At 47.6% G+C, this 27,533-nt stretch overlaps 2 protein-coding genes across 18 annotated transcripts in view; one reads left to right on the forward strand and one right to left on the reverse strand.

The window, feature by feature from the left end:
- SULF2 (sulfatase 2) overlaps positions 1-16,045 on the forward strand; it is a 126,167-nt gene extending 110,122 nt beyond the window's left edge. For 4 of the 15 annotated variants that reach the window (XM_086331497.1, XM_086331496.1, XM_086331495.1 and 1 more), the window contains exons 12-21: positions 9,534-9,750; positions 9,852-9,948; positions 10,392-10,486; positions 11,341-11,400; positions 11,843-12,012; positions 12,199-12,341; positions 13,372-13,495; positions 14,104-14,137; positions 14,380-14,433; positions 15,375-16,045. In XM_086331497.1, coding sequence (XP_086187623.1) covers positions 9,534-9,750; positions 9,852-9,948; positions 10,392-10,486; positions 11,341-11,400; positions 11,843-12,012; positions 12,199-12,341; positions 13,372-13,495; positions 14,104-14,137; positions 14,380-14,433; positions 15,375-15,405 — 1,025 coding nt within the window. In that variant the 3' untranslated portion in view covers positions 15,406-16,045. The remainder of the gene's footprint in view (positions 1-9,533; positions 9,751-9,851; positions 9,949-10,391; positions 10,487-11,340; positions 11,401-11,842; positions 12,013-12,198; positions 12,342-13,371; positions 13,496-14,103; positions 14,138-14,379; positions 14,434-15,374) is intronic. The other 11 variants (XM_086331504.1, XM_086331503.1, XM_086331501.1 and 8 more) reach the window with 5 other exon arrangements.
- A 780-nt stretch (positions 16,046-16,825) lies between these two features.
- The window catches only part of NCOA3 (nuclear receptor coactivator 3), a 122,625-nt gene continuing 111,917 nt past the window's right edge, over positions 16,826-27,533 (reverse strand). The window contains exons 18-23 of one of the 3 annotated variants that reach the window (XM_086331494.1): positions 25,548-25,841; positions 24,170-24,274; positions 22,142-22,379; positions 21,171-21,345; positions 20,555-20,696; positions 16,826-20,239 (exon numbers count right to left, since the gene is read on the reverse strand). In XM_086331494.1, the coding sequence (XP_086187620.1) occupies positions 20,228-20,239; positions 20,555-20,696; positions 21,171-21,345; positions 22,142-22,379; positions 24,170-24,274; positions 25,548-25,841 (966 nt within the window). In that variant the 3' untranslated portion in view covers positions 16,826-20,227. The remainder of the gene's footprint in view (positions 20,240-20,554; positions 20,697-21,170; positions 21,346-22,141; positions 22,380-24,169; positions 24,275-25,547; positions 25,842-27,533) is intronic. The other 2 variants (XM_086331492.1, XM_086331493.1) reach the window with 2 other exon arrangements.

Consider the following 27,533-nt stretch of genomic DNA (forward strand, 5'->3'; position numbering starts at 1 on the left):
CCATCCGTAGTGATTTTGGAGCCCAAGAAAATAAAGTCAGCCAGTGTTTCCACTGTTTCCCCATCTACTTCCCATGAAGTGATGGGACTGGATGCCATGATCTTAGTTTTCTGAATGTTGAGCTTTAAGCCAGCCTTTTCACTCTCCTCTTTCACTTTCATCAAGAGGCTCTTCAGTTCCTCTTCACTTGCTGCTATGACAGTGGTGTCATCTGCATATGTGAGGTTATTGATATTTCTCCTGACAATCTTGATTCCAGTTTGTGCTTCATCCAGTCTGGCATTTCGCATGATGTACTCTGCACAGAAGTTAAATAAGCAGGGTGACAATATACAGCCTTGACATACTCCTTTCCCAATCTGGAACCAGTCCATTGTTCCATGTCCAGTTCGAACTGTTGCTTCCTGACCTGCATACAGATTTCTCAGGAGGCAGGTAAAGTGGTCTGATATTCTTATCTCTTTAAGAATTTTCCACAGTTTGTTGTGATCCACACAGTCAAAGGTTTTAGCATAACAAGGTAGATGTTTTTCTGGAATTCTCTTGCTTTTTCTATGATGCAGTGGATGTTGGCAGGTTGATTTCTGATCTCTCTGCCTTTTCTAAATCCAGCTTGTACATCTGGAAGTTTTTGGTTCATATACTGTTGAAGCCTAGCTTAAAGGATTTTGAGCATTACCTTGCTAGCATGTGAAATGAGTGCAACTGTGCAATAGTTTGAAAATTCTTTGGCATTGCCCTTCATTGGGATTGGAATGAAAACTGGCCTTTTCCCGTCCTGTGGCCACTGCTGAGTTTTCCAGATTCACTGGCATAGTGAGTGTGGCACTCAATATGCATCTAAGTAGCTGAGACTCAGCTGGACTCGGCCCCCCCCCCGTGAGGACGGTGTGACATCACAGCCCTGTCTTGTGTGTGCTCAGAGGATCCCGGGAGCAAGACAAAGGCGGCTCCTTACAGCCACCTGGGAAACTCCGTCCCCATCACCAGGCCCAACATTCTTCTTCCTGCGCGTGCCTGCCAGCAAGATGCTCTCTGTCGTTCCTTTCTGCGCAGCTGGCCTAGAGCAGGGGTTCTCAACAGGGAGCAGTTTCACCTGCCAGGACTGCTTGGCTGTGTGCCGGAGTTTCCGGCTGTCACGTATGATGGGCAGTGGGGAGGGATGCTCCTGGCATCCAGTGGTAAATGTGCAAGCTGCCTAACATCCTGTGAGGTACAGGTCAACCTCCCACAGCCAAGTGTTATGCAGCCGCAGAGTGTTGCCAGTTTTGAGGTTGAGGTGCCCTGACCCCAAGCAGCTCAGTCCCTGGCTCGCCCTCATGCACTGGGGTGAGGAAGGAGGCAGAGCAGCCAACCCAGGACAGAAGCAGGAGAGACCCAGGACCCAGAGGAGGAGATGAGGACTTGGGGAATAATGGGTCCAGGTGGCCAGTGTTGGTTCATCTCATCTCCCAACAAATCTGCAAGCCCTGCCACATGCCAGCTGCTGAGGTTACAGTTGAATGCGAGAGACACCATCAGACCTCAAGGGTGAGGGCCAGGTGTTAGCCAGTAACAAAGTGGGAAGCTCACTTCCCTGGGTAAAGAATGCATGGAGGAAATGAAACAGGGGTGTGGCCAGGTGGAGAGGGGCTGCGGCTGTAGGGTAGGTGGTGAGTTGACATTTAAATGAGAGCCAAGCGTGACCAGCAGAGCGGAAGTACTCTGAGCCAGGGCAAGAGGAAGCAAGATCCTGTGGGTCCCACCCCGGAGAGCAGGCCACACCGCCCTAGGATTCCCAGGCCTGGGGTGCTAGGAGGGCCCAGTTGTGACCTTGGGTGAGGATGTCAGCTGCAGGGTCCCTAACCAGCAGAGGAGCTGCTGCATGTCAGCTTCCAGGAGCTGAAATATTTACCAGGTCTCTTTCACATCAAACTCCAAAGAGCCCTGGCAGGCAGGTCCAGCTGCTGGGAAATTAACTCAATTGCCCAAGGATTGGGCTTAGGATTTGCCCCCGAGCCATCAGAGCCCAGACTATGAGTCCCCACTTCCTGATACAGGGGTTTCCCTGGTGGCTTAGTTTTTCTAAAGAATCTGCCTGCAAGTGCAGGAGACTCAGGTTTGATCCCTGGGTGGGGAAGATCCCCTGGAGAAGGAAATGGCAACCCACTCCAGTATTCTTGCCTGGAAAATCCCACGGACAGAGGAACCTGGTGAGCTAAGTCCATGGGGTCACAGAGAGTCAGACATGACTTAGCGACCCAACAACCCACCCACCTTCCTGATATATGTGGTAGGAAGGGCACATATATTTCAGGACCCTGGAAACAAAGACACCTAGGGTGACAAGGAGAGCGAGTGGTGTGGGTGCAGTCCTGGAAAAGGTATACACCGGGGCTGGCCGCCTTTTTCTCTAAGGAGCCAGAGAGTAAATGTTTGAAGCTTTGGGACCTAAACAGTCTTTGTCTCAAATGCTCCGTTCTGTCACTGTGGCGAGAAGACAGCCACAGACTCTGCAAATGGTTGAGAGTAGCTTCCAAAGAGAATCAGAGGCTGGGATTGGGCAGCCGTAGTTGGGGACCCCCAGGAGTATGGCTGGGGGTGGAGCACTCCAGAGCAACACAAAGGAGCAGAAAGACCCCACTGGGTCTGCTTCCTGGCCCTCTTGGGCAGCTGTGACCTGCTCCTGCGGGGACATCAGCTCAAGTGTGTGCGTTTCTGGCCCAGGCACTGCGGCTTCACAGAGACTGAACTCAGTGGGGGAAAGGGTAAGGAGAAAGCTGCCCGGGGTCAGAAAAGGCCAGGGCTTTGTCAAAGGAATGCCTCTTCCGGACCTGGACCCCCAGGTCTTCTGGCCCCTGTGACTCTGATTCAAGGAGGAAAGTACAGAGGTCTGCCCTAAGAAGGGAGAAGGGGGCACGAGACATCCTGGGCCATGTGGGAGAGGGTTCCCCTCTCCCTTCCTGGGCCCCACCTTGCGGCCTCCAGCCAGTCCATGACCCTTGGCCGCCCCCTGGTGGTCATTCGGAGCCCAGCAGAAACCTGTGTCAGGGCTGGCTCCAGGCTGGGCTCCCAGAACAGATGCGTGTTCAGGGCAGTGGGGTTAGACTTGACACAGGCCTGGGTGGGACCCAAAATGGAAGGAGTGGTGGGGACTGTGGCCAAATGGGAGACCACCACCCTGTCTGAAGTGGCAGCATGCCAGCTCCCGCCCCACTGATCACGCCACCAGTGGATGGGGTGTAGACAGACACATTTCCTGTTCTGTCTTCAGAAGCCGGAAATGCATGCTCCTAACAAGACACCCACCCCACCCCACCCCACCCCACCATTTTTCTGAAATGTTAGCAACTTGGCCAAATTTGTCTTTTAATATGTAGAAGATACAAGAAATCTGGCTTCTGACTTTAACCTGTGTCAAGGAAGGGGAAATTCCACCCCACACCCCTCCACCAGTTCCTCTTGGGTTCTTTTGGCTGGCTGAATAACTAAATTGACACAAGACTGATTAACAGGAGGGAAAAATATAATTCATACACACAGAGGGCTCCTAGAAGTGTGACCTCAAAGCGACTGAAGCAGACCGTTTATACATCATTTTTAGATGAGGAAATAATTATTTGTGAATATTTAATAGAACAAAGGGACTGCTGCTTGGGGTAGCAGCCTAGTGAAGAAGTGGTCTGTTGAGTTTTCTTAGCCTTGAATCCTCTGACTCTGGTGATAAGGATGCTATGTCTCTTGGTGTAGGGAGGGGAGCTTCACATAGAGATTTATTTCCCACTTTTCTGGGGGAAGAGCAGTGTGTGTGTGTGTGTGTGTGTGTGTGTGCATTTGTCTTTCTTAGCCTGTAGGTCATTTGCCTGATAGTATCAGTCAGGAATAAAGGCAGGTTTAAAAACTGAGTGGAGAAAGGGTAAGGGGGCATTTTAAGAAGCCATTTTCACAGCTCTGTCTGCCCTGTTTCCTGACAGTCAGGCCTCAGTCTCCCAAGCCTGGGCTGAGCTGTGACAGCAGCAGCGTTAGAAGCCGGGTGACTAGCTATAATAGGGCAGCACTTATACACCCATTAGCACTAGGAGAACCTGCAGAAGTGAAGAATCCACGGAATCTCCACATCGTACCAACCGCATGGCAGACTCCAGAAGCATCTTGGAGTCCGTAAAAAGTTCCCTCTGATCGTTTACACGCTCAACAAAGAGCAATGAATTTGGCTGCGTGGGCTCATCTCACAGTGGACACAGAACATGCCTCAAGTCATTCACATGGGGGAAACGCAGCATAACTGGTTACTATGTTTCTCTGCAAATTTCATTTACAGGGGAACATCACAAAATTGAAGTAAGTCTAAAGGTGTCTGAGAGAGCATCTCATGGCTTTGAGACCATTCCCATAGTTGCGAGGCTCCCGTGTGGCACGGAGTCGTGCTCTCCACCATCAGGGAGGAGGGTGAAGGAGCCGGATTTAGGGTATTAACCGTGGAAGGTGATGGGTAGGTTAAGAGCCTGCCCACAGGTTGTCTCTCTCCACATTAAGTGCTGCATCCACTGAACTTGTAAGCTAGCAGACACAGCGTGGAAAACAGATATGAAGGGGAGCCTATGGCTAGAGAACTAGCTTTGTAGTCACTGTGGACACGCGGTACGCTTGGGGCGTGGGGGAGTAGCTGGTGCCGTAGAGTCTAATTGGCATGAGAAATGTGGACAGGACTTAACTGAGGCAAAAGGCTGCCCTAGAATGCCTGCAGCAATCCTGCCCTCTTCATTGCTGTGTAGATGGTATCACCAGGAGCTCCAAGTGTGGCCAAAACTTATTTATAACATTTATTTTTATTTATTCGCGTGTGCAGGATCTTTTTTTTAATTGCAGCGTGTAGGTCTAGTTCCCTGACCAGGGATCGATCTGTGCCCCCTGCACTGGGAGCGCAGAGCCTCAACCACTGGACCACCAGGGAAGTCCCTGAACAGAACAAATTTAAAGCTTTGTAGAGGAGCAGAATTTGCCAGCCTAAAATATGTCTCTTTGACCTATTATTTTGAGCTGGTTATTTTCTAGGAAACAGTAGACACGGGGGAAACTCTTCAAGTCAGGTGGGAGGAGGGTTTTTTTGCAAGAAACACTGATGTTTGTTAAGGAATAATCTCCATTTGTAATGATGTCGCCCTGTCCCTGGAAGAGGAGGCTGATCAAATCTCTAGAAGCTTTTCTCCATGGAGATGGCCAGAGCTTAAATCTGTGTCACAGTGACCCTGTTTACTGCTGTTTTTCCTGGTTACCTCTAACGACTGGCTCTCCCCACCCTCGACATCCTCATTGGCTGAGGGTGTATTTCAGGCGGCAGCTTCCAGGTTTTTCTGGGTCTTGCCCATGGATACATGTTATTAAACTTTTGTTTGATTTTCTCCTATTACTCTGTTTCACGTCAACTTAATTCTTAGACCAGCAAGAAAAACCTAGGAGGGGAGAGGAAAACTTCCTCCCCAAGGCTATGCCAGTCCTTGTGACCTGTCTTCCTTGAAAGGTAAATGCAAAGAGAAGCTGTGAATCAGGTGCGTGGGAGTGAAGAGGAAGCTGACCCAGAGCTCAGTCACCTTAAACCAGGCTGGGTCAGCGTGAGTTGAGGTGAGGGAAACAGCTGGCTTAAGGCCGCCAGGGTATTACAGGCATTTCTGGTTCTTAGGTCTTATGCAAATCGAGAGATTCGGTTCCCATCTGAGCCAAATTTGCCTTCTTTCTTCACTGGTAAGATTGGAGAATGGCAGGGTGAGGAAGCAAAGACAAGCACACCTAGGTCTAAGATTGGAGAGTCTGTCACAGGGTTCACTCCTCACTCTGCATCTCTGCAGAGGCCTGGGTCACGCATACAGGCTCAGCACTTCACGGGACTCCAACTTCATTAGCATGTGTGACCCAAGGACCAACTGGGATATCTGGTAAAGACTCATCCTCTTCAGAGGAATCTAAATCAGCATGAGTTCCTAATATGAAAAATGGGGGATTTGGGTCTTGGTCTGAGGGCAAATAAACAAAAAAACACCTTTCTCATTATGAGTGTCATTAAATAACAAATCTCTACCGAGAAGGTTTGCTGTTAAGCAGCTGGAAATTAGATAGGATGGGTATTAAGAGGCCCTGATAGATACTAGGGTGGGCAGAGATGTGGGTAATGCAGTAAGTTGTCCAGAGATTGGATGCTTGGATAAATCAGAAGTGACAGGTAGAGAATTAAGTCCACAGTCGCCTCCAGGGTCCAGCTGAGGGCTGGCTGACCCCATCTGAGAGAGAGTTGTCCCTCAGAAGGAACCTTCTGGGTGTGCTGGGGCCCAGGGGGCTTGATCCTCCAACTTTTCTTGAGTGTAGGACAAGCGTCTCTTCCATTGTCCCGATTGCTTTTAACATCTGCAGTTGTCTGGAGGCAAACAGGAAGAGCTCTGAGTGAGCTGGAGTTGCTCTCAGGGTCATGCTTTTGTTTTCTAGTTTTTAAACTGGCGTATAGTTGATTTAGTGTTGCATGTCGGGTGTACAGCACAGTGACTCAGCTGTGTGGGTGTATTTCATATTCTTTCCTACTATGGTCTATTACAGGATGTTGAATACAGTTCCCTGTGCTATCCAGTAGGGCTGTATCTGTTTTATATATAGTAGTTTATATCTGCTAATTCCGAACTTCTAATTTATCCATTCCCCCACTCCCTTTCCCCCTTGGTAACCTTCGTTTTCTATGTCTGCGAGTCTGTTTCATAGATAAGTTCACTTGTGCCTTGTTTTAGACCCACATGTAAGTGAGATCATACAGTATCTGTCTTCACTTAACACGGTAATCTCTAGGTCCATCCTTCACTTGTGCCTTGTTTTAGACCCACATATAAGTGAGATCATATAGTATCTGTCTTCACTTAACATGGTACTCTCTAGGTCCATCCTTCACTTGTGCCTTGTTTTAGACCCACATATAAGTGAGATCATATAGTATCCGTCTTCACTTAACACGGTAATCTCTAGATTCATCCATGTTCCTGCAAATGACGTAACTTCATTCTTTTTTATAACGGGGTAACATTGCATTGTGTGTGTGTATAAAGTCTCACCTGTTCTTTATTCATCTGTCCATGGACGTTTAGGTTGCTTCCATGTCTGAGCTACTGTAAACAGTGCTTATCAACATCGGGCTGCATGTATCTTTTCAAGTTTTCTCAAGATATACATCGAGGCATAGGATTGCTGAATCATATGGCAACTCTAGTTTTCTAAGGAACCCAAGTTTTCCATAGTGGCTGCACCAATTTACATTCCCACTAATGGCTGTAGGAGGGCTCCCTTTCCCTGCACCCTCTCCAGCATTTGTTATCTGTAGACTTCTTAATGATAGCCATTCTGACTGGTGTGAGGTGATACCTCATTGTAGTTTTAATTTTCTCTAGTTGATGTTGAGCATTTTTTCATGTGTATGAAAAAATCTGTTTTCTCTTTGGAGAAATGCCCATTTTTTGATGGGATGGTTTGGTTTCTTGTTATTGAGTTGTATGAGCTGCTTATATACTTTGGAAATTGATCCCTTGTCATTGGTAGCATCATTTCCAAATACTTTCTCCCAGTCACTAGACTGTCTTTTTGTTTTATGGTTTTCTTTGCAGCACAAAAGCTTGTAACAAGTTTAATTAGGTCGTGTTTGCTTATTTCCATTCTATTGCCTTGAGACTGACCTAAGATAACCCGGTACGATTTATATCAGGGATGTCTTGTCTATGCTGTCTTCTAGAAGTTTTATGGTGTCATGTCCTGTGTTTAAGTCTTTAAGCCATTTTGAGTTTATTTTCGTGTATGTTGTGACAGTGTGCTCTAACTTCACTGATTTATGTGAGGCTGTCCAGCTTTCCCAACACCCCTTGCTAAAAGACTCTTCCTGCACTGTATATTCTTGCCTCCTCTGTCGAAGATTCATTGACCATAGGTGTGATGCTTTTCGTTTTCTAAAGGTTCATATTGCAGGCCAAGAATTATTGCTTTCAACTTTTTTCCCCCTGCATTCCTGAAAACTATTCGCAAAGGACTGAGCTCTAGCTTTCATTCTTACACTAAGTGGAGGCCTAGACAGCCAAACACACTATTGTGAATTTGCTTTCTAGTGTCAGGGATACGCTTTCCCACTAGAGCAGACTTGAAGAGCTTTCATACACTGGAGCTTCTGAGCTAAGGGCAGTGTGCCTTTGAAAAATTTGCATGAAATGTTCAGAAAGGCTTTGGGATGCTTTCCTTCCAAGTACAGAATTCAACCTTAGACCATTCAATTAACTTTAGGGAGAAAGGCCTAGCAATCACTCCTATCACACCTCGACTGTCAGCCTCCAGCCGGGATTCCTCCTAGTCATTTGCAGGAGGCCTGGGAGGCGTTCTCACGTGTAGGGGCAGAGATAAGAGTTGGACCATTTTCTAATACCGTTCTTTTCCCCCACCAGCTGGGTTTCAAAGAACTTGCATTCAAAATAATTAGTATGCCATTGTGTTGTCTTGGGATAGCCTGCTCTGAGCCCCAGCACCTGCGTGTCCTCACAGGTGATTTAGAGCTTAGAAAAAAACACTTCTCAGCCCCACCTCACTGCCCTCCCTGAGGAAAGCATCCAAGACCAGAGACCTCCCCAACGCCTCCCTTTCTGATCTGGGAGAATGTGCTGCTTGGCTCTTTTTTTTGTCCAGTTCAAATGAATGTTGTTGTTGTTGTTGTTGTTGTAATTTTGTTTTCTGAGGATTTATTGTGGTGTAAATTCACATATTACATTAGTTTCAGGTATACAATGTCACGATTTGATGTCTGTATATACTGTGAAATGATCACCCCAAAAGTCCACTTAACACAGTCACAAAAAATTTTTTTGAAGATCTTCCAGCAACTTTCAAAGATGCAGCACCGTATTATTAACTCTGGTTGCTGCACTGTCCACTTCATCCCCAGGATGGACTTACAACTGCAAGTTTGTTAATACCCTTCTGACACTTTCGCCCACCCTCCCCTCTGCCCCAGCAACCTCTGATCTGTTTTCTGTCTGTATCTATGAGCTTGGTTGACGTGAGATCATGCACTGTCTTGTCTTTTTCTGACTTATTTCATTTAGCACAGCCCCCTCAAGGTCCACCTCTGTTGTCACAAACAGCAAGACTTCCTCCTCTTTTATGGCTGAGTAATATTCCATTTTGTGTGCATCCATCACTGGGCACTTAGACTGTCTCCGCCAATTGGCTCTCGTAAATAATGCTGCAGTGAACACGGTGGTGTAGATACCTTTGAGTTTAGTGTTCGAATCCTCTATTGTGTGGACATCCCAGATGATGCACAGCTCTTCCTGGAGATTTACCTCAGGCCAGTTCCTCCTCAGCTCTAAGATGTCAGTTTCCCCAGCTGAATCACCTAGAGGTCCTTTCCAGTGGGATCTAAAGCCAGCTTCCCAAGGGGTAGGTTTCCTGAGCCCCCAGCTTGGGAGCGCAGCCCTGTCTGAATCAAGGGTCCGCTGCACAGGGAGCGTGGCCTGCCTTCCCAGCCTCCCCTCTGATGCCCACAGAGTACAAGGCCAGCTACGCCCGGAATCGCTCCATCCGCTCGGTGGCCGTCAGGGGGCACCACGTCAGCCTGGACGACACATCCCAGCCCCGCAACCTCACTAAGCGGCACTGGCCTGGAGCCCCTGAGAACCAAGACGACAGGGACGGCGGGGACTTCAGTGGCACTGGGGGCCTCCCGGACTACTCGGCCCCTAACCCCATTAAAGTCACACATCGGTGAGAGTCCAGGCAGGAATCAAGGAGGCGGGCTGGGTCCTCAGCAGGGGCGTCCACAACCCCCCACCCAAGGGCCCCACGTGACCCCTTCTCTCAAACAGGTGCTACATCCTGGAGAATGACACAGTCCAGTGCGACCTGGACCTGTACAAGTCCCTGCAGGCCTGGAAGGATCACAAGCTGCACATTGACCACGAGGTGAAGGAGTCTGCACCGGGAGGGTTCTCGCCACCTCGAGCTCAGCAGGGCCACTGGCCAGAGCAGGAAGCAGGGAGGCAGGCCCAGGGGACAGAGTCCCGCAGGATCCTCACCAGGGCCTCAGACAGTTCCTGCTGGGGGACGAGGGGCAGGGAAGGACCACGCAGCCATGACACACCCCTCTATGATGTACAAGATGCTTACTCCACACTCAGCCCTTCCTTCCAACAAGCCTGGGGGGAGGCCTTCAAGTCCTCCAAGGGCTCAGCTGGTTCTCGGGCAGAACAAGACAGGAGAATGATCTTTGGTTCCTTCAGCAGGTAGAACCAAGGACCCACCTCAGAAACCACAGACACAGGCAGCAACTGGGGGCCCTGCCAGGCAGGCCCTTCTTACCCAGCCCCCGAGAGTCTCACGGCCTCCTTTCCTACTTCCTCCTTCAGATCGAGACGCTGCAGAACAAAATCAAGAACCTAAGGGAAGTCCGAGGTCACTTGAAGAAAAAGCGGCCAGAAGAATGTGACTGTCACAAAATCAGGTGAGAGGCCCCTAGAGCCCCTGCAGGATCGCTCCTAGGAACACAGCATCCTCTCTGTGACTTCCTCCACTATTTTTATATTCCTTGCTTAGAGTAAACACAATAGTAACCAGGAATAATGCACATCCTGTTACCACCCAGACGTCCAGATTTCATGCTCTGCCCACAGGCAGCCCGACTGTGGAACCAGTTTCCCAGAAGGAAAAGTGCCTCCACAGACAGCCCTTCCAGGAGCAGCCCACATGGCCTGGGACCCACTTTACCAGATCAGGGAATCCCCAGCCCAAGGGTCAGAACTCAAAAGCAGCACTGTCCAACCACACCTCTGTGGTGATGGAAGGCGCTGGACCTGTGCTGTCCTGTTTGGTGGCGGCCAACCTACCACCTGTGATTATAGAGCTCTGAATGGCAGCCACTGTAACTGAATCACTCGTTTAATTAAAATTGAAATAGCCCCAGGTGGCTAGTGGCTACCACAGTCCCTGCTGCCTTTCCAGAAAGGGCTTACCCACTGTGGGTTTCCCCAGGGCTGGCCCTGATCAAGCAAAAGCTGGGCGGGCAGGGGAGCTGGAGGCAACCCACCTGGAGCCAGGTCCAGCCTCCAGGCATGGTTAACTTACACCTACCCTCACATTCTGTGTCTGGCCGAGGCCTTCAGCCAGGGTCTCTCAGCTCACGCATGGAGGAAGGAGCCAGGCAGGCAGGAGGCTGCCACCCTGGGGATAGTGTCTCCCTAGCATGGCCCAGGAGGAGAAACGGGGGTCCCAGAGAAGCACAGTTTGCAGCCACCCACTAGGGTGGCCCTGGGCACAGTGTCTGAAGGCTGGGCTGGGGGGGGCGGGGGTCTGTTGCAGTTACCATGCCCAGCACAAAGGCCGCCTCAAGCACAAAGGCTCCAGCCTACATCCTTTCAGGTAAGGGCAGCTGCAGGCCCTCCTGAGAAGGGGGCCCTCCCTGAAGCTGAAACAAACAAGGACAAGCAGGTCCTGGCCTTTCCCTGGGAGGCGCAACAGGCCCTGCAGAGCCCCGACTCCCAGATCAACCCTAAACCTGGCTCCAGGCGCTGCCTATGGGCAGAGCGGGTTATGGCAGGGCAGGGCAGGACACAGGCCCCCAGAGAGACGTGTGAGTAGGAGGCCCAGCAATCTCCTGGTACCATCCACCCCTGCGCTGCTTTGGGAGCTAATACAGGATGACAGGAGCCTCATCTGGCCCCAGCCCTGCCCTGCACCAGCAGTAGGATTTGGAAGGCCCTTTGGGAAGTCTCCAGGGCCGTGCCCACAGCTCCCGGGGCAGGAAAAGGCTCCCATGTGGGGCTGGGGGAGGTGTGAGGGGTGCGGCCCTGTGTGCCCCTAGGAAGGGTCTGCAGGAGAAGGACAAGGTGTGGCTGCTACGGGAACAGAAGCGCAAGAAGAAACTCCGCAAGCTGCTCAAGCGCCTACAGAACAATGACACGTGCAGCATGCCCGGCCTCACGTGCTTCACCCACGACAACCAGCACTGGCAGACGGCACCCCTCTGGACGTGTGAGCCAACTGGGCCCGGGGCGGGGGTGCTCCTCCCAGGGGTCCCAGCATCCCCTCAGCTTGTGAGTGCTTCCTGCCAGGCCCTGTGGGTCTTTCAGGAACAGGTCCCCCAGCAACCTCAGGCAGGACAGGAAGGGGCTGGCGGCTGGGCTTCCCCAGCTCAGGGCTCGCGCTCTTCCCTGGCAGTGGGGCCTTTCTGTGCCTGCACCAGTGCCAACAACAACACGTACTGGTGCATGAGGACCATCAACGAGACCCACAACTTCCTCTTCTGTGAATTTGCAACCGGCTTCCTGGAGTACTTCGATCTCAACACAGACCCCTACCAGGTAGACAGCACAGGCTGGAGAAAGGGGGCCGTGGGGTACTTACTACAGGCCTTACCAGGTAGGCAGCCTGCGGAAATGACCAACAGCTTTTCCAAGTCCCACGGAGTCCCTAAGACAGAAGTGAGGAGAAGCCACCGGGAAGGCTGAGGCTCAGTGTGCCACCCTGCCTGCCTGCCTCCTCCCAAATCCACTATCTACTGACTGATCACCCATAGACTCTTTATTCCAACTTACCCACCTGGGACCGTTGCAGCAGGCTTTGTGGGATCTTGGGGAATGCCTAGAACCTGGAGCTTCAGGGGTTCTTAGGGTCAGGCCAAATCCTGTAGACCACAGGCCTAACTAACGATCACGCAGCCCTTACTCTGCGCTTCCATGTATTAACCCATCTGAACATGCACGAGACTGAAGAATGGGACTCATCAGCCAGAGAGCCTGGTGAGCAGAACTTGCCTGTCCCTCATAAAACATGGTCATGACCCAGCTTCAGCATTAGAGCTGCTCAGTAGCATGGTCTTGGCACTGTCCAGTCTTCTATAGAAAAGCCTGACAGCAATTTTTTTTACACCCTTTTGTAAATGCCAGCAACTCGACTGTCTTGTTTTGCTACTAATTACCATATAGGCCACCGGGCATCCCCGTATTTTACAAAAAGGGTTGACTGAGCTGGTAGGTTAGTGGGTCACAGCAGTACCTGGACCAGGACACTCACCCAGACCTTTGCCAAGTAGCTGCCTTCCCATCAAGAGGACCTGAGAGGCTGGGAAGGGCTTCTTCCCAGGCTTGGTATGTTTGCTGACCGGTGGTTCCAGGAGTTCAATGTGAAATCCATGGTGGTTTTTGAGATTTCGTGCACATGAGGCTAGAGGCAACTGTTCCAAACCCCAGCCTTTGTGGAGGTGGATGTCACCACCCCTTACCAGCCACATACTCCCCACCTGCCCAAATCAGGCCCCCTGGTTGGTAGAAGTCGGGGGGGGGGGGGCCTCCCATCCTCATCTCATTGATAACCTACCTTTTTTCCAACCAGTTGATGAATGCAGTGAACACCCTGGACAGGGACGTCCTCAATCAGCTACACGTGGAGCTCATGGAGCTGAGGAGCTGCAAGGGTTACAAGCAGTGTAACCCCCGGACCCGGAACATGGACCTGGGTAAGCAAGTGCCCCAGGGTGGAAAGAGGTGACCACAGGAGGGGACTGAGGAGGGCCCATCTGAAGAGTGAACTCAGAATCACCAGGAGCTGGTGAATTCTCTAACATCCACCAGCCATGTGCCACTTTTATGGTGAATGCCATCACTCAGATTTATCACTCTGTGCCCGCCAGAGTGCTGAGTGTTTTCTAGGCATTAACTGACAGGCGTTCCGACGACCCTCTGAGGTGAATCTGCACGTCCTCGTTTAGTGATGAGTAAGGGGACTGGGTCCAGAGCCCACAGTTGGGCTCTCCCCACTGTCCGTCCTCGGTAGCACAGGTGTTCACGCCCACCCATGGGTCCCCCACCATGAATGACCACGGTTAGTGCTGAATGTCTGTGACAGGAGCCTGAACGTGATAGGCTCAGAGTATATGTCCCCGACAGTGTCTTAGGGACTGCTGGGAGTTCAGGCCCCTCTGTCTAGGGGCCACTACATCACAGGCTTATGACCAAAACACTAAGTGTTTTAAAAAGACGAGAGACAGCTATACAGTTTGTCCTTGCTGGTGCCGTTTTTGCCCTAAAATTATGTTTCCATGTTGTACGTTTCTCTGTCCTTTAGGACTGAAAGATGGAGGAAGCTATGAGCAATACAGGTATTGCTTTTGCTTTTAAAGCCTGAGAACTGCCCTGTACGGTGACCCGTCCTGTAGTCTAACCTCAGAGGTTGCACGTGTGAGGTTGGGGTGCTGCCCTATCTCTGATCTGCCAGGGCCTGGCTCACCCACCAGCGACAGCTGTCCCCTAAAAGGCCTTCTTCGTGTAGTTCTCTGGGGGTCACTTTTTCTTTCTTGGTGATGGTTAATACTCTTTCTCCTTTTGACACTTGAAAACGTAGGCAGTTTCAGCGTCGAAAGTGGCCAGAAATGAAGAGACCTTCTTCCAAATCACTGTGAGTTGAGGAACCAGTTTACCACTAGAGAGCTGGTCTGACCCGGTTCGCTTTGCCGAGGCTGTTCCCCATGCATGCCCTTTTCTCATTCCTCTCGTCTGTTCTCATAAGACGGGAAGCAGTCGTGCCAGTCTTTCCAGTAAAATAACCTACTTGGATACACCGCATGTACTAGATCAATACTTGTTGTTCTCCACATCATCATCTCTGCTTTGGAAGCTCAAGGCCTCCCTGAGAGGCTCAGCAGCGTGTCAGGTGGCTGAGTACCAGGCATCTTGAAGGCTGTGGCTGCCGAGCTGCTCCCTGGTCCATAGTGTCAGCGGCAAGGTGACCTCATTAAATGGTTTCCAGAACACCCACACTACAAGCTCACCCACGCTAGGGTCAGCAGAGGCTATGAGGGGCCAGGAGGCCGTGGCAACCTGGAGAAGTCACTCTGCTTTAAAGAGAACAGAATGGGATGCAATTTGAATCCTCTGACTCATTGAGAAAATGCAGAAGTGCAGATATATACGACAATTTGTTAATGGTGGCAACTAGTCTGATGTGACTTTACCTTGCAGGCCAATCACGCCCGTGGTGAGCTGCCATTTGTAACCTCCCCCTCATTTTCTATCATTATATGCATGTAAGTCTGTGTGGCTTTAACAGGAAAATAATAATGGGCCAATTAAGCATTTCTTTGGTGCAACAAGAATCAGAGTACTTCTCACATTCCTTAGCCACCATCCTGTCCAGATCCTTAAATGACATCTTTGCCAGTCACTGTGTGTGAGCCAACAACTGACAGTCTAGACAATGAGACAATAGCAAGCCCTGTCCGAGGGATCTGGAATTAACTCCTTCTCAGCAGCCACATCCTTGAAGCAAAGCTGACTCAGCTATAGGGCCGATTAAGAAATCCTTAGGCAGCATGATACACTGTCTGCTTTGTTCTACAGGGGACAGCTGTGGGAAGGCTGGGAAGGTTAAGAAGCACGAGCTGGACCTCCAAAACCAGAGGCGTCACCTGTACAATGAAAAACCCTGAATGATTTCCAGCAGACCTGTGCTGTCAGCCAGGAGGCCGAGACACACGGAACCCACCTTCAGTCAATGCGGCAGATTCTGGACGAGAACCAACGGGAGCAGTGAGACTTCCGGAAGTCCACGCTTGTCCCTGCTTTTGCTTTGGATTATACCTCACCAGCTGCACAAAACGCATTTTCATATCAAGAAGTCACCACTAACCCTCTCTGAGGGGCTCACAAGGGAAGAAGAACAGAGAGATTTTCTTGGAAATTTCCCCCAAGGGTGAAAGTCACTGGAATTTTTTTAAATCACAGGGAAAGAACCACCCTGTTTTAAATCCTGTTATTCTTTTGGTTCGTCACAGAAGAGGAGGACAGAGGGAGGAAACGGTGCACCAAGTTTGACAGTGAGTCAACAGCACAAAAGACAGGAATTTCTATCTCACCCTATAACCCTGGCTGCCTCTGAAGACAATGACTTCAATGTATATATGTGACTATTTACATGTAACCAGCTCGGAAACTTCTAGGGGAATCTAATAAGAAAACCCAATTTTCAAGAGTGGCGGTGTTAATAAATGGTGTGGCCCGTGTAAAAGAAACCCCTCGCAGTTGTGGACATTCCTCTTCCTGACCAGATGCCATTTCTCCCAGGATTCCTTCGTTATCTGTCCCAGAACTGATGTTTTTTAAAGTCCTGCAAAGACAGGAAGTTGATGTATGCCCCAAGTTTTAACAAAATTGTATTTGTAAAGGAATTTTGTAGTCTACGTATTGTCATACAATGTTGAAAAGCCCAGCCAATGACCAGCACTTGGCATGAGGTAACCTTTGACATTTTTCTAAAAGGCCATTTCTTGGGAGTTGTTTTTTGGCGTGTTTGGGTTTTTTGTTTTTTTTTTTTAAAGCATTTGAGATACTACCAGTCAACATCTTTTTGGAAGGAAGACACCTTGGGTTGAGATGGTTTTTTAAAAAGGGCTATATGTGGTTATAAACTGACTAGAATTTACCATACTTTGGGAACCTTATCTCATATCACACCAGCTTTAGGATCACACTTTGTAAAAATAATGACCAACTACAAAGCCACTCACCTTAGCCAGCCCTTCGTGTACCAGGCAGTCCGACCAGTAAAGGCAGCTGTGGGAACGCTAGACTGGGAGGAGGAGGGAGAGAAATTGCACCTGGCTCCGCACATTTCTCCCTAACACGTGACCCCCTAGGCACTTACCTTGTGTAAGCAGAGGGCCACGGTTCTCAAGATTTCTTTTACCCTCACAGAAACCTTTATCCATTAGCTGAAACACAATTTCTTATATTTTACCCTGAATTCGACTGGGATTTAAAAAAAAGAAAAAAAAAGTGGCACGCTCTTGGCCTTCAATTTTAAATAGAAACCTTTATTTACAATGATGTCCAAAATGATCAAAGGAGTCATAGCTTACCACTCAACTGTCTCATAAGTTAGCCCATGTGGTTTGAATTCTCTGCAGTGTAAAGCATGATTTTGATTTTTTACAAACAACATTTAATGTAAACTTGTTTTAAAGTGAATTCATTCTCAATACTGTAAGTCAATTCCTGAGAATTTAAATCTTGCTCTCAGAATGACATTTCCATCTTCTCCTTTCAAAAAAGAGAGAGAGAAAGAAAACACCCTGCTTGTGATTATACAGTCTGCCTTGGAGCTGAACAGCAGCTCCTGCTCTTCTGCAGAGGGGACAGTTCATCTGTCCGAGCAGTTTTACTACTATGAATTTCCCACTTGCAAACAAATGCATGGCTTCTGCAAATAAAAAGGGAACTAACTGGACAGGCATATGGGTAACTGGCAACCCATTCTGTTTACTTCTCAGCTGTAAGTAAGTTCCATGGATCACGGAACTTACAGGACAACAAGCCAACTATGTTCTGTAGTGCCCACCCCCTATACACCCCAGTTCACCTCAGACATTAAATACTGATTAAGCATCCTGCTGATTGATATTTACACCTTTCCATCAAGATGCACGATTTAGAAAAATGGCATCATAATATGAACATTAACAATGGATTTCTATTTGTTTTTTAAAAGGAAGAAATGTTATCTCCTTTATATCATTTTGATCTTTATAAAATATATATATTTATATTTATATATCTTTGGATTCAGCAAAAAAGTAGGTACTGGAAATATCTCACATTCTAAAAGCAGATGAAAACGTTACTTATACTGTTCACCCAACAGATACTAAGGTTTAAAAAGTGGTGGGAGCGGGGCGGAGGAGAGGTAGGCAGCAGAAATACAAAAAATTATCCATAAAAAATAAAAGGGGAATTAAGGTAAAAACAAATTATCTCAAAGACTGCCATCTATTAAAAGAAAATCAAAATCTTAAATTTGCACCAATGAACAAGTAGAAAATATAAAAACTTATAATAAACTTCACTTTTCTTCCATATAAAAAGGGGGTGTTGCCTTCCACTTAGCCTGGAGTCAGAACGGACTGAGAAAAAGAATCCCAAAACTGAGTTTTTAATTAAAGTCAAGAAAGGTGAGAGCACCATTCTATTTCTCCCCACATACACGCAACTTTAAGAAACGTTCAGATACACCTGATGCAATTGTGTCTAAAAAGAGACTCTTACTCAGCTCTTCCTCTGTCTCCAGACCGGAAGATGCATTATCTGCAAAGTGCAGGCCCCTGGGATGGAAGCTAATGGATTTGTAGTCTTAGATTTATTTTTAAGCAGGTGGGGGGGATGCAAAACTCAAATCCACTCTAGTGGTGTTTCTGGAAATACAGGTTTCACTTAGTCATACGCAAGTCAAAGAAATCAAATGATCTTACCTTCAGAGACACCTAGAAAGATTGGCTAAATGAGTGAAAAAAATTTTAACTGGCTCTCAGTTATTGCTAAGAAATGACACCAAGGCTAACAGACATTTGAAAATCATAGATAGTCTAAAAACCCCATTTCATTCAACTGCTTGACCCTGATAAAAAGTAAGCTAGGTAAAGGGAATCAAACTTGACTTTCTTCCCTATTCCCAGCTGACAAGTGGCAGCAGCAGAAGGGGTGGTGGAGGAGAGGGATACAAAGGCGCCCAGTCAGACCTGGCTCCGAATCACATGAATGTGGCTGCTCTGCAGACTGAACTCTTTAGGAATAACCATGATGCTACTTCCTCCGATTCTCAGGACATCACAGTAGGAGAAGGACAAGACAGCTGAGCAGATGTGGTTTCAGCTGAGCAGAAACCACACATCAAGGATTCTATGCCTGAGACCTCAATGTGGGATTCAAGTCCTAGCAACCAAAACCTTAGAGCACTCCTAAAATGGATGAGAAGATGACGCGTTCAATTAAAAATATATACATATACCATGACTTGCTATTTATGGACTGCCTAAAAATCCAACATTCTTCTTTGGAATCAAATTGCTTGATCTTTTAAAATTCTTGATTTTTTCTTAAGTTTATTTCCCCTTGTCTGTTCTCTCCCCCCAAATTAACGAAGTGCTTAGTTCTGGTAGAGAAATTGTTTTTAAAAAATGTAAATGCCTACATTTAAATGATCGCTTTAAAAAGCATTTAGATTAAGAGACTGAACAGGAGCGAGCATCTAAGGCTAGGGGCAAGGAAAACCTGTTGGCCGCAGCCCCTACCCCAGGCCACAAAATTCAGGGCACGACTTCTGTTGGTAACCTCACCACACTGAACTTACTGAAACTGACAATGTTAAATATTTAGCTTCACAAACTCTGTAAAAATGAGTTGTTGTGGCCTACAAAAAAAAAAAAAAAGGTATATACATATGTTACATCATACAATAATCTTAAAGGTCATATTTACAAAAGAAAATCTATTCACAGAAACATTGCGAAATTCTGATTCAGAATGCAGTACCTGGCCTTGGGGTTTCTGCAGTTTATTTTCAAAAAGCATTATTGCTCTACCATATAGGCAAAGGGTGAAACCAGTACTTTTCATAACAACAACAAAAATCATAGTTCTTGTCCAACAGGTAAGTGTAGACAACAACTAGGAATGTGGTTCACCATTCCTCAAGACCAAGAGAATATTGCATGTATCCATTACTTTTTAAATAAAGTGCACTCAGCTGCACGTCAGCAAGTGAAGAACTGCCACTGCTGCAATTAAATACTGTCGTCTGTTTTCCCTTCTGCAAAGCCATCTGACACCAAGGACAATTCCTGGAGGTGAAGTATTACAGGACGTTAGGGGCAGATAAAAACCCTATTTAGGAAAAAGCCTAGGACAACCAAGAGGAGGCTGGGAGCTATCCTTAAAGGAGAACCTGGAAATGCCACCTTTATAAGACAGCCTGTGACAAAAACCCTCGAATGTGGACCATGCTCTTCACCGAGTACTGCAACTATCAAGAAACTCATCTCTTGATTTCTCCAATGTTCTCTGGCCTCACCTCTATTTTTTCCAAAGACTCTGGACAGCCAAGCAGAAAAAAAGTGACACAGGACAGTTTGTGATCAGTAACACTCCGTACCTCCAGAATCATATCCCCAAAAGGCAGAATGCCAAAAATATTTGTTTTAAACACCATGATACATAGGAGGAGGGAAAGAAAACAGGTAGATATCACACTTCAGGTTAAAATTCAGTCCTGCTCAAATGACATCACTTGAAATACCGTTGATGGAGATTGGAGCTGGTCCTTTCTTCAAAGCTGGGTGCCTAGAACAACGATTCACTACTCCCGGTAATCCTAGTGCAGTGTCTTGTACGGTGATTTCCTTGGACGTCATGGCGTAGACAGGTCAGCAATATTTCTGTTGGCAACCAGAAGAAACATGAGTGAAACACACGCTTTGTCCAAAAGAAAAGAATCCCTATGTCTCCACGGATGGCTTGCCACATGGCTCTGGCTGACTGACTCAGTCCTTAGATACCAGGTTTCTAAAAGTATCAAATGGCCCAATACCTTCAAACCAAAAGTTTTTTCAAGGATTATATATTTTAAGTTAAACATCCAAGGTAAAAATCTACCTAGGACCTTTACATTATCATTGAGGCTTTGGTTCTCTCCAGAGAACAGGAAAAAAAAATGTTGAGAAGGGGAAGGAACAGAACCCCATACCCTATACCTGATCAGGACCCATGGGCATGCCAGCCATGGGCATGGCGTTCATGTTCATCTGTCCCATGGGACCACCGCTGCCGTTCATGTGCACCATACTGTACGCTGCAGGATTCCCCTGGTGGGCAAACTGCTGCTGGGGAAAGGTGCTGTGAAGAAAAGTGGGAAATTACCTCCTGGGTCACTTTCAAAACACAGGACAGGCACACAGAGACCACCACAATTCTGTCAGTGTTGCTATACTTAAGCAGAGAACATGAGCAAGAAAACTCAGACAGCCTGTCTTCTCTCTTTCACAGTTGTCTGTGCTCATACCCTTGTGGATATGCACACAGTAGGAAGGTGTCTCAGAATGGATGAGCCAAATAACACCCTCTAGTATCAGCCCAGGCCTTTGGATCTCCCCATCCAAACAGGCTTGGCTGCAAAACAGAGACTAATTCCCTGAACTTTCGACACATTCTAGTGGCTGACTTTCAAAGTCCCTGTTCTAGGAATTTCCCAGCAGTCCAGTGGTTAGACTCTGCACTTTCACTGCATAGGACCTGGGTTTGATCCTGATCAGAGAACTGAGGTCCTGCAAGCCTGGTGCCACGGCCAAAAAAGAAGGCCCTGCTCTTCACCTGTTCCGGGCCAGGGTTCCTGATGGCCAGCCCTTCATTTCTGATGACTGATACATGGGTGCGGTCTGAGGATGCTGCATCATGGGATTCTGGGAGGGACCCATTCTTGATGACATCATCGCATTGGGAGGACTAGGCACTCGACCAAAGGCTGGATCTGGTTGTTGTCCCATCCCTTTAAAAAAGAAAGAAGAAAAAGAAGTTACAACGTTCAAATGGAATATCAGCTTTCTATAGAAACTTGAGGTTCCTTTTTTTTTTTTAAGGTGGGGGAATATGGTTAAGTATAAGGTATAAAGATGTTGCTGGTCAGTAATTCTTGCTTCTCCACAAGGTGACAACCAGAGCAACAGGCTTCCCATACAGACACCCCCCATCTGGATCCCCCAAAGGGCAGCCACCCCAGTGAGCTTTCTGACACAAGGACACCAGGTCACGGCCCTCTGCCCTCCAGCCCTCTTTAGAGCACAGGGCTGCTGTCCCTGACTGAGGGATGCACCCTCAAATGTCAGCTCCCCAAGAGATTCCTGGAGCCCCACTCCTTCATGCTTCTGGAACCTCACAGAGGCATGCCTTTAATTAACATGCCCAAGCCACCAAGGAAAGGAACTCAGAAAGCCTACACAGCGCCTTCCTCTCACTGTTCAGCAATGGCAGAGTTCTACTACACTGGGACATACTGGGGCGGGGATGGCCTGCCTGGTACGGCCTTCTTCCAAATTCAGATGTGAGGAACTGAAAAAACAAGACCAAGGCGGAGAAACCTCAACTATTGAACGATCATCTACCTCAATGACAATCACCTGTACACTGAAGTAGACAGTTTTGTTCTGCTATTTTTAGTTAATCTGTTTCTCTTATGAAATAGTAAGACAATGAATAGCATTTGTTTTCAACATACAACACATCTAGTGAACATTACGTCCTCAGGAGTGTTACTTGGGGGTAGACATGACCACTGTCAAGTGTACCGTAATTTGAAGGGTATGGAAACTGCTGGGGTGGAGCTTGCGGCATGGCAGGCCCAGCCAGGACCCCATCCATGCTAGGGGACGCAGTCACATTCGGGGGTGGACTGAAGGCCTGGGTTTGCTGCTGCTGCTGTTGCTGCTGCTGTTGCATCATCATCGCCACCCTCTGCTGCCGGAAGTGATGACTCAGCAGCTCTCTGCTGCGCTGGGCAACCATCTGAGCGTTAAGGAAACCCTGCTAACACCAGAGAAAAGAACACAATTACACACGTACAGCAAGAGTCAGCCAGTTTCACGTGTATGGTGCACGCATGACACATTAGGTATCAAAGAAAAAAATACCCAATGCTTTTCTTTATCCTTAGAAAAAAGGAAATGCCCAATTCTCATTATGGTAACAGCTTTCTGACTCAGTATGGGGGTGGGTGTTGGGAGAGCAGAACAGGGACCTCCGTATTATTGGGGGCTAGGGGACAAAAGCAGCTTCCCAGGTGGCTCAGTGGTAAAGAATCCACCTGCCAAGCAGGAGAAGCAGGTTCAATCTCTGGGTGGGGAAGACCCCTTGGAGAAGGAAATGGCAACCCACGCCAGAATTTTTGCCTGAGAAATCCCATGGACAGAGCAGTTTGTCAGGCTATAGTCTGTGGGGTTGCAGAAGAGTCAGACACAATTTAGCAACTAAACAATAACACGGAGAAGGCGATGGCACCCCACTCCAGTACTCTTGCCTGGAAAATCCCATGGATGGAGGAGCCTGGTGGGCTGCAGTCCATGGGGTGCTGAGGGTCGGACACGACCGAGCGACTTCACTTTCACTTTTCACTTTCATGCATTAGAGAAGGAAATGGCAACCCACTCCAGTGTTCTTGCCTGGAGAATCCCAGGGACGGGGGAGCCTGGTGGGCTGCCGTCTATGGGGTCGCACAGAGTCGGACACGACTGAAGCGACTTAGCAGCAGTGAACAATAACAACGGGATGAAAGCAGCCAAGTCATCAGGCTTTAACATAATTAGGAAACAGTCCTCAAAGTGAGAGAATATTTAGGAGTAGAATTTGAGGACAAACTTCTTAAAAACTGTGAAATAAAACAAAGGGGCAGGAATGAGATTCTGTTTGGGGGAGAAACAAAAGAGAAGCCAAAAATACAGCAAAGGAGTGCAGTTACACGCAAAGAAGCACGACACCACTCCTGAAGGCCTTGGAGTCTCTCTAAACCTCTGACGGGGGAGAGCAAGGAGGTGATGTCATTAAAGCGCTGAACAAGGCAGCTGATCTGCCAGCTAGGAGAGACCATCTCCAAAAAGCAAACCTTAATCACCTTTTTAGAAATTATCCTAGCTCAGCTGATAACAGGATGTCTGATTATCAAGAAAATATACAGGTACTGGTACTTCCAAGCACACCTAAGAGAGTGAAAACTAGGCATTTCACAGTTGTTTAACAGTATTTCAAACCACAATAAGGGATTTTCGTTTAGTCATTTGCCTTGTGCACACTATGGAAATGCCTTAATACAGTGTCCAGCATGGGCTGGAGGCAGAGACCATTAAGAACATCCCTCCCACCATGGGAAATCAGTCACCTCAAAGACTGTCACTGAGAGTGGGATTATGAATTTTTTTTTTCCTGCTGCTTTAGACTTCTTATATCAAATTCTACCCAGTGAGAATGTAGTTTCACAATCCAGGACCAGAGAAAAGTTTACAGATTTATTATTTTCAATCCCTAAAAAGTAAGTGGTAGCAGTTTCACAACATAGCATGTGATCACAAAGGGAATTAACTTTAAAAACACCAATCAGTGGTTTAAAAAAAAAAAAAAAGAACCTCTTCCTCCGATTCTTCCTAGTGACCAATAGGAAAAGATGAAGGCAAGAACGAAAGTGTGACAGGACCCTGGGATGGTTTCTTATACAAGGAATTTGAGATTGTGTACTCTTTGTTTAACAAATATTTCCTGAGAGTCAAGCAGGGGCCAAGCCTTGTGCAGAGCATTCAAGCCCTCAGCACGAAGAAACGCATCCTCACCTGGGAGTTGACCTGCGGCTGCATCATGGGCCTCATCGCCGTCGCCCCGCCAGCAGTGGGGTTTTCCATTTTCATTTCAAGTGCCTGACGGCTCTGATTCAAAAACTGGGGAGAGTCAGGGTGGTTAGGATGCAAGTGGAGCTCATTAATGAGGCCAAAACAACTATCTACACCCTCGGCACCACCCAGAAAGATCGTGACAACACCTCTAAACCCATTAACCTGGCTAAGTTATGGCTAAGCTAAACCAGGACACTCTCACATTTCAAAAAGGCTGGTGCTGAAAAGCCCCTGGCCAGCACAGGAGGCTTTCATGTTCACTATCAGAGGAAAAGTGAAAGTGCAATTCTACACCTTAAAGAGTATCTTCAACAGGAACCCAAAGGATTTATAAAGTCAATTTTCCCTGGCATAATTTAGGCCACTGGGGAAACAGCTTTAATTTTATAAAAGTAACAATGGAGAAAACTACTTCTGTTACCTCTTCCTAGGTAATTTTTATTGGAAAGAAACTGTAACAAGTAAAGGGATACCATGAACGCATTAGCACAGCTCTCCTGAGTAGCTACACTGACTTTAGGGAACATCAATGCAAGAGTCCTCAGCTCGCTGGTTTCTCAGTTCACTCATCTGCTTATGTGGTTCAGTCTCCCCACATTTAAGAACTCTGCACACTCAAGATACAAAAAAATATAAACAATTAAATCCCTAAAACTTTGTTACGAACTAAGGAACAATGGGAAGAGATATTAAGAGAGCTCAAGTTTTATATCACATCTAGAAAGCAGAGGTTCCTTAAAGGGAGTACTCAAATCAATAAGGTTTCATGGTGTAGTGCAAGTCGCTCAGTCATGTCTGACTCTTTGCGACTCCATGGACTATACACAGTCATGGAATTCTCCAGGCGACAATATTGGAGTGGGTAGCCTTTCCCTTCTCCAGGGGATCTTCCCAACCCAGGAAGAACCCAGGTCTCTCACACTGCAGGCAGATTTTTTACCAACTGAGCTCAGGGAAGCCAATAAGATTTCAATACCTGTCTATTAATAGCAAGGACATTTTAATAATAAAAACTGTCTATCTCTAAGGCTATGAAGCCATCAAGAAACACTATTCTCCCCAAAGAGCAATCCTGACATTTTTTGCTTTTCAACCTGTATAGTGGAATATTCTTACAGAAAGGTATCCAATTCTAGTACAGCCACTCCCAGCAAGGAGCTGTCCACACAAACACAACGTTACACAGCAATGAAAACAAAAGGAGTTTCTTTAGTTGAGGAGGACAGAGAGCCAGTGGCGGGAGCTGAAGAACACAGTCTGAAACGGAAGAGGAAAATGAAGAGGAAGTGGCAAAGGCAATGGGCGTGTGACTGCTTACCTGCTGGCCCTGCAGCCTCTGCTGAAGCTGCATTCTAAGTTGCTTGGGAGTGTTTGTCCGGGGTCTCATGATGTTGGCCCGGGGGTGCATTCCTTGGAGAGGAAAATTGCCTTGCTGGTTCATCTGATTCATCATCGAGTTAAAAGGTGGTGACTGTCCCTGAAGATTAAAGCCTCCTTGCATCGGAGGCCCCTGCCCCGGGTATGTCTGCCCGTATAATGCTGCCTTCTGCTCCATCATTACTGCTGCTTCTTGGCCTTGGAAAGCGTCCTGTTTGGGCTCCAACGCTTGTCCCTAAACATCAAACACATAAATGAACAGTGAAGTACACATGCGGAAGCAACAGAAACCAAACCCACTAAAAGAGGTGAAAAATAAAGTCAATGTATGTGATGACGGTGCTGTGGGATTTCACCACCAAAACCAAGCTCACTGCCTGAAGCGCACGAGAGCGGAGACCGTGCCATCTTTTAACGCTGTGCCCTAGTGCCCATGCACCACAGGGTCTCACACAGAGAGGTGCGCAAATATTTTCTGAGCCAACTATCAACAAAGTACTGAGGACCTGGAGAAACACTGTTTCTTCCAAACAAGATTTCTGTACCAACAATGAATTCTCATGTACTCTGCCCAAGAATGTTTTTGAAGGTGGTAAGAGGTAAATTTAGTAGAGACAGGTAAATCAACAACAGTTCATGTCCCCTGGGGTGTAGTCACCACATGAGCAAAACTTAAAGGTGGTCAGTCGTCCACTACTATTTGTACCTGAGGAGAAAGAAACCTATTAATTCAACAAGTATTTATTTAGTGGTATGTGCCAGGTATCACTTCTCTGCATGCTAACCACACATACAAAGTAACATCCAGCAGAAAAACTAAACACTCTGAAGGAGGGGACAGCCTGCAGCGTTAAGATAAGAAAAGCCAGGCAGGTGCTGCGTTGGCCTTTATTTTCTCGTCCTCAAGCACGGAGTGCCACGCGTGCAGTCAACACCCTAACCCACACCTCACCCCTCGCGACCGTGACACCATTCTCAATGTTCTGCCCCCTCTCGGGGCTTTCCCTGGAGGACTGTTAAGAGTTCATCTGCACCAGGCCCTCTTCTTTTCTCTCACTCTCTCCCCCACTGGTGACAACTGTCAAGTGTCTGTCTCTAGCTCCGGGGCCTTGGACTCTCACTGTGCTCATGCAGAAGCCCATCCAACATCTTTACCCAGAAGGCTCAGGCATCTCAAACTTAGCATGTAGAGGACAAAAGGCATGATTATCAACAGTTCTTCCTACAGAAAAAAAAAAGCCCAATTCTCCTTCAATCTTCACTACTCACCAAAACACATGGCAACATCATGTACCCAAAACTAAATGCCAGCACCTCGATTTCTCACAGTCTCCTTCCCAAGTGTGCAAGTGCACACGTGTGCACACACAACCCAAGTCCTGCCAGCTTTTCCTCAGTGACGTATCGGATAGGCTTCTCTTCCTACAGTCCACTGCCCAAGACACCTCTACTCTGTGCCTCTTCTAGACAGCAATCTGACATTTCTGTTTACAAAGTAAATCATACTATTAATATAACACACCTGTATTTCTCTTGCTAACCCTGCTAAAATGACAGCAAACAAGTTAAAAGGTAGTATGTATCAAAAAAAAAAAAAAAAGAGAGAATATTGAAGGCAACAAGATACAAAAATTTGAATAGGCATCTAGTAGACAGAAAGGAGAAAACTGAGAACCATTTACTTGCAGAGAAAACCCTCTTGAGGCCTGAGCCAATGTCTCCCGTGGAGCTAGGGCAGCACTCCGCTATGGACGGCAGAAGGTCAAGGAGTGCGCCCAGACAAGGGGCGGATCAGGAGTCTGAGCAAGAGCAGGGAGCCCCCCAGCTCCAAATGGCTGTATCTTCCACCTACTTCCACAAGGCCTTGGTTCAGGGACACCAAGCCCAGAAGAGAGGAGGAGCAGGGCAGGGACTGAAAACAGGGAAT

The sequence above is a fragment of the Bos grunniens genome, chromosome 13 (assembly GCF_055505025.1).
Source record: "Bos grunniens cultivar Pamir isolate PY7600 chromosome 13, Bosgru_T2T1.0, whole genome shotgun sequence".
Lineage (NCBI taxonomy): Eukaryota > Metazoa > Chordata > Mammalia > Artiodactyla > Bovidae > Bos > Bos grunniens.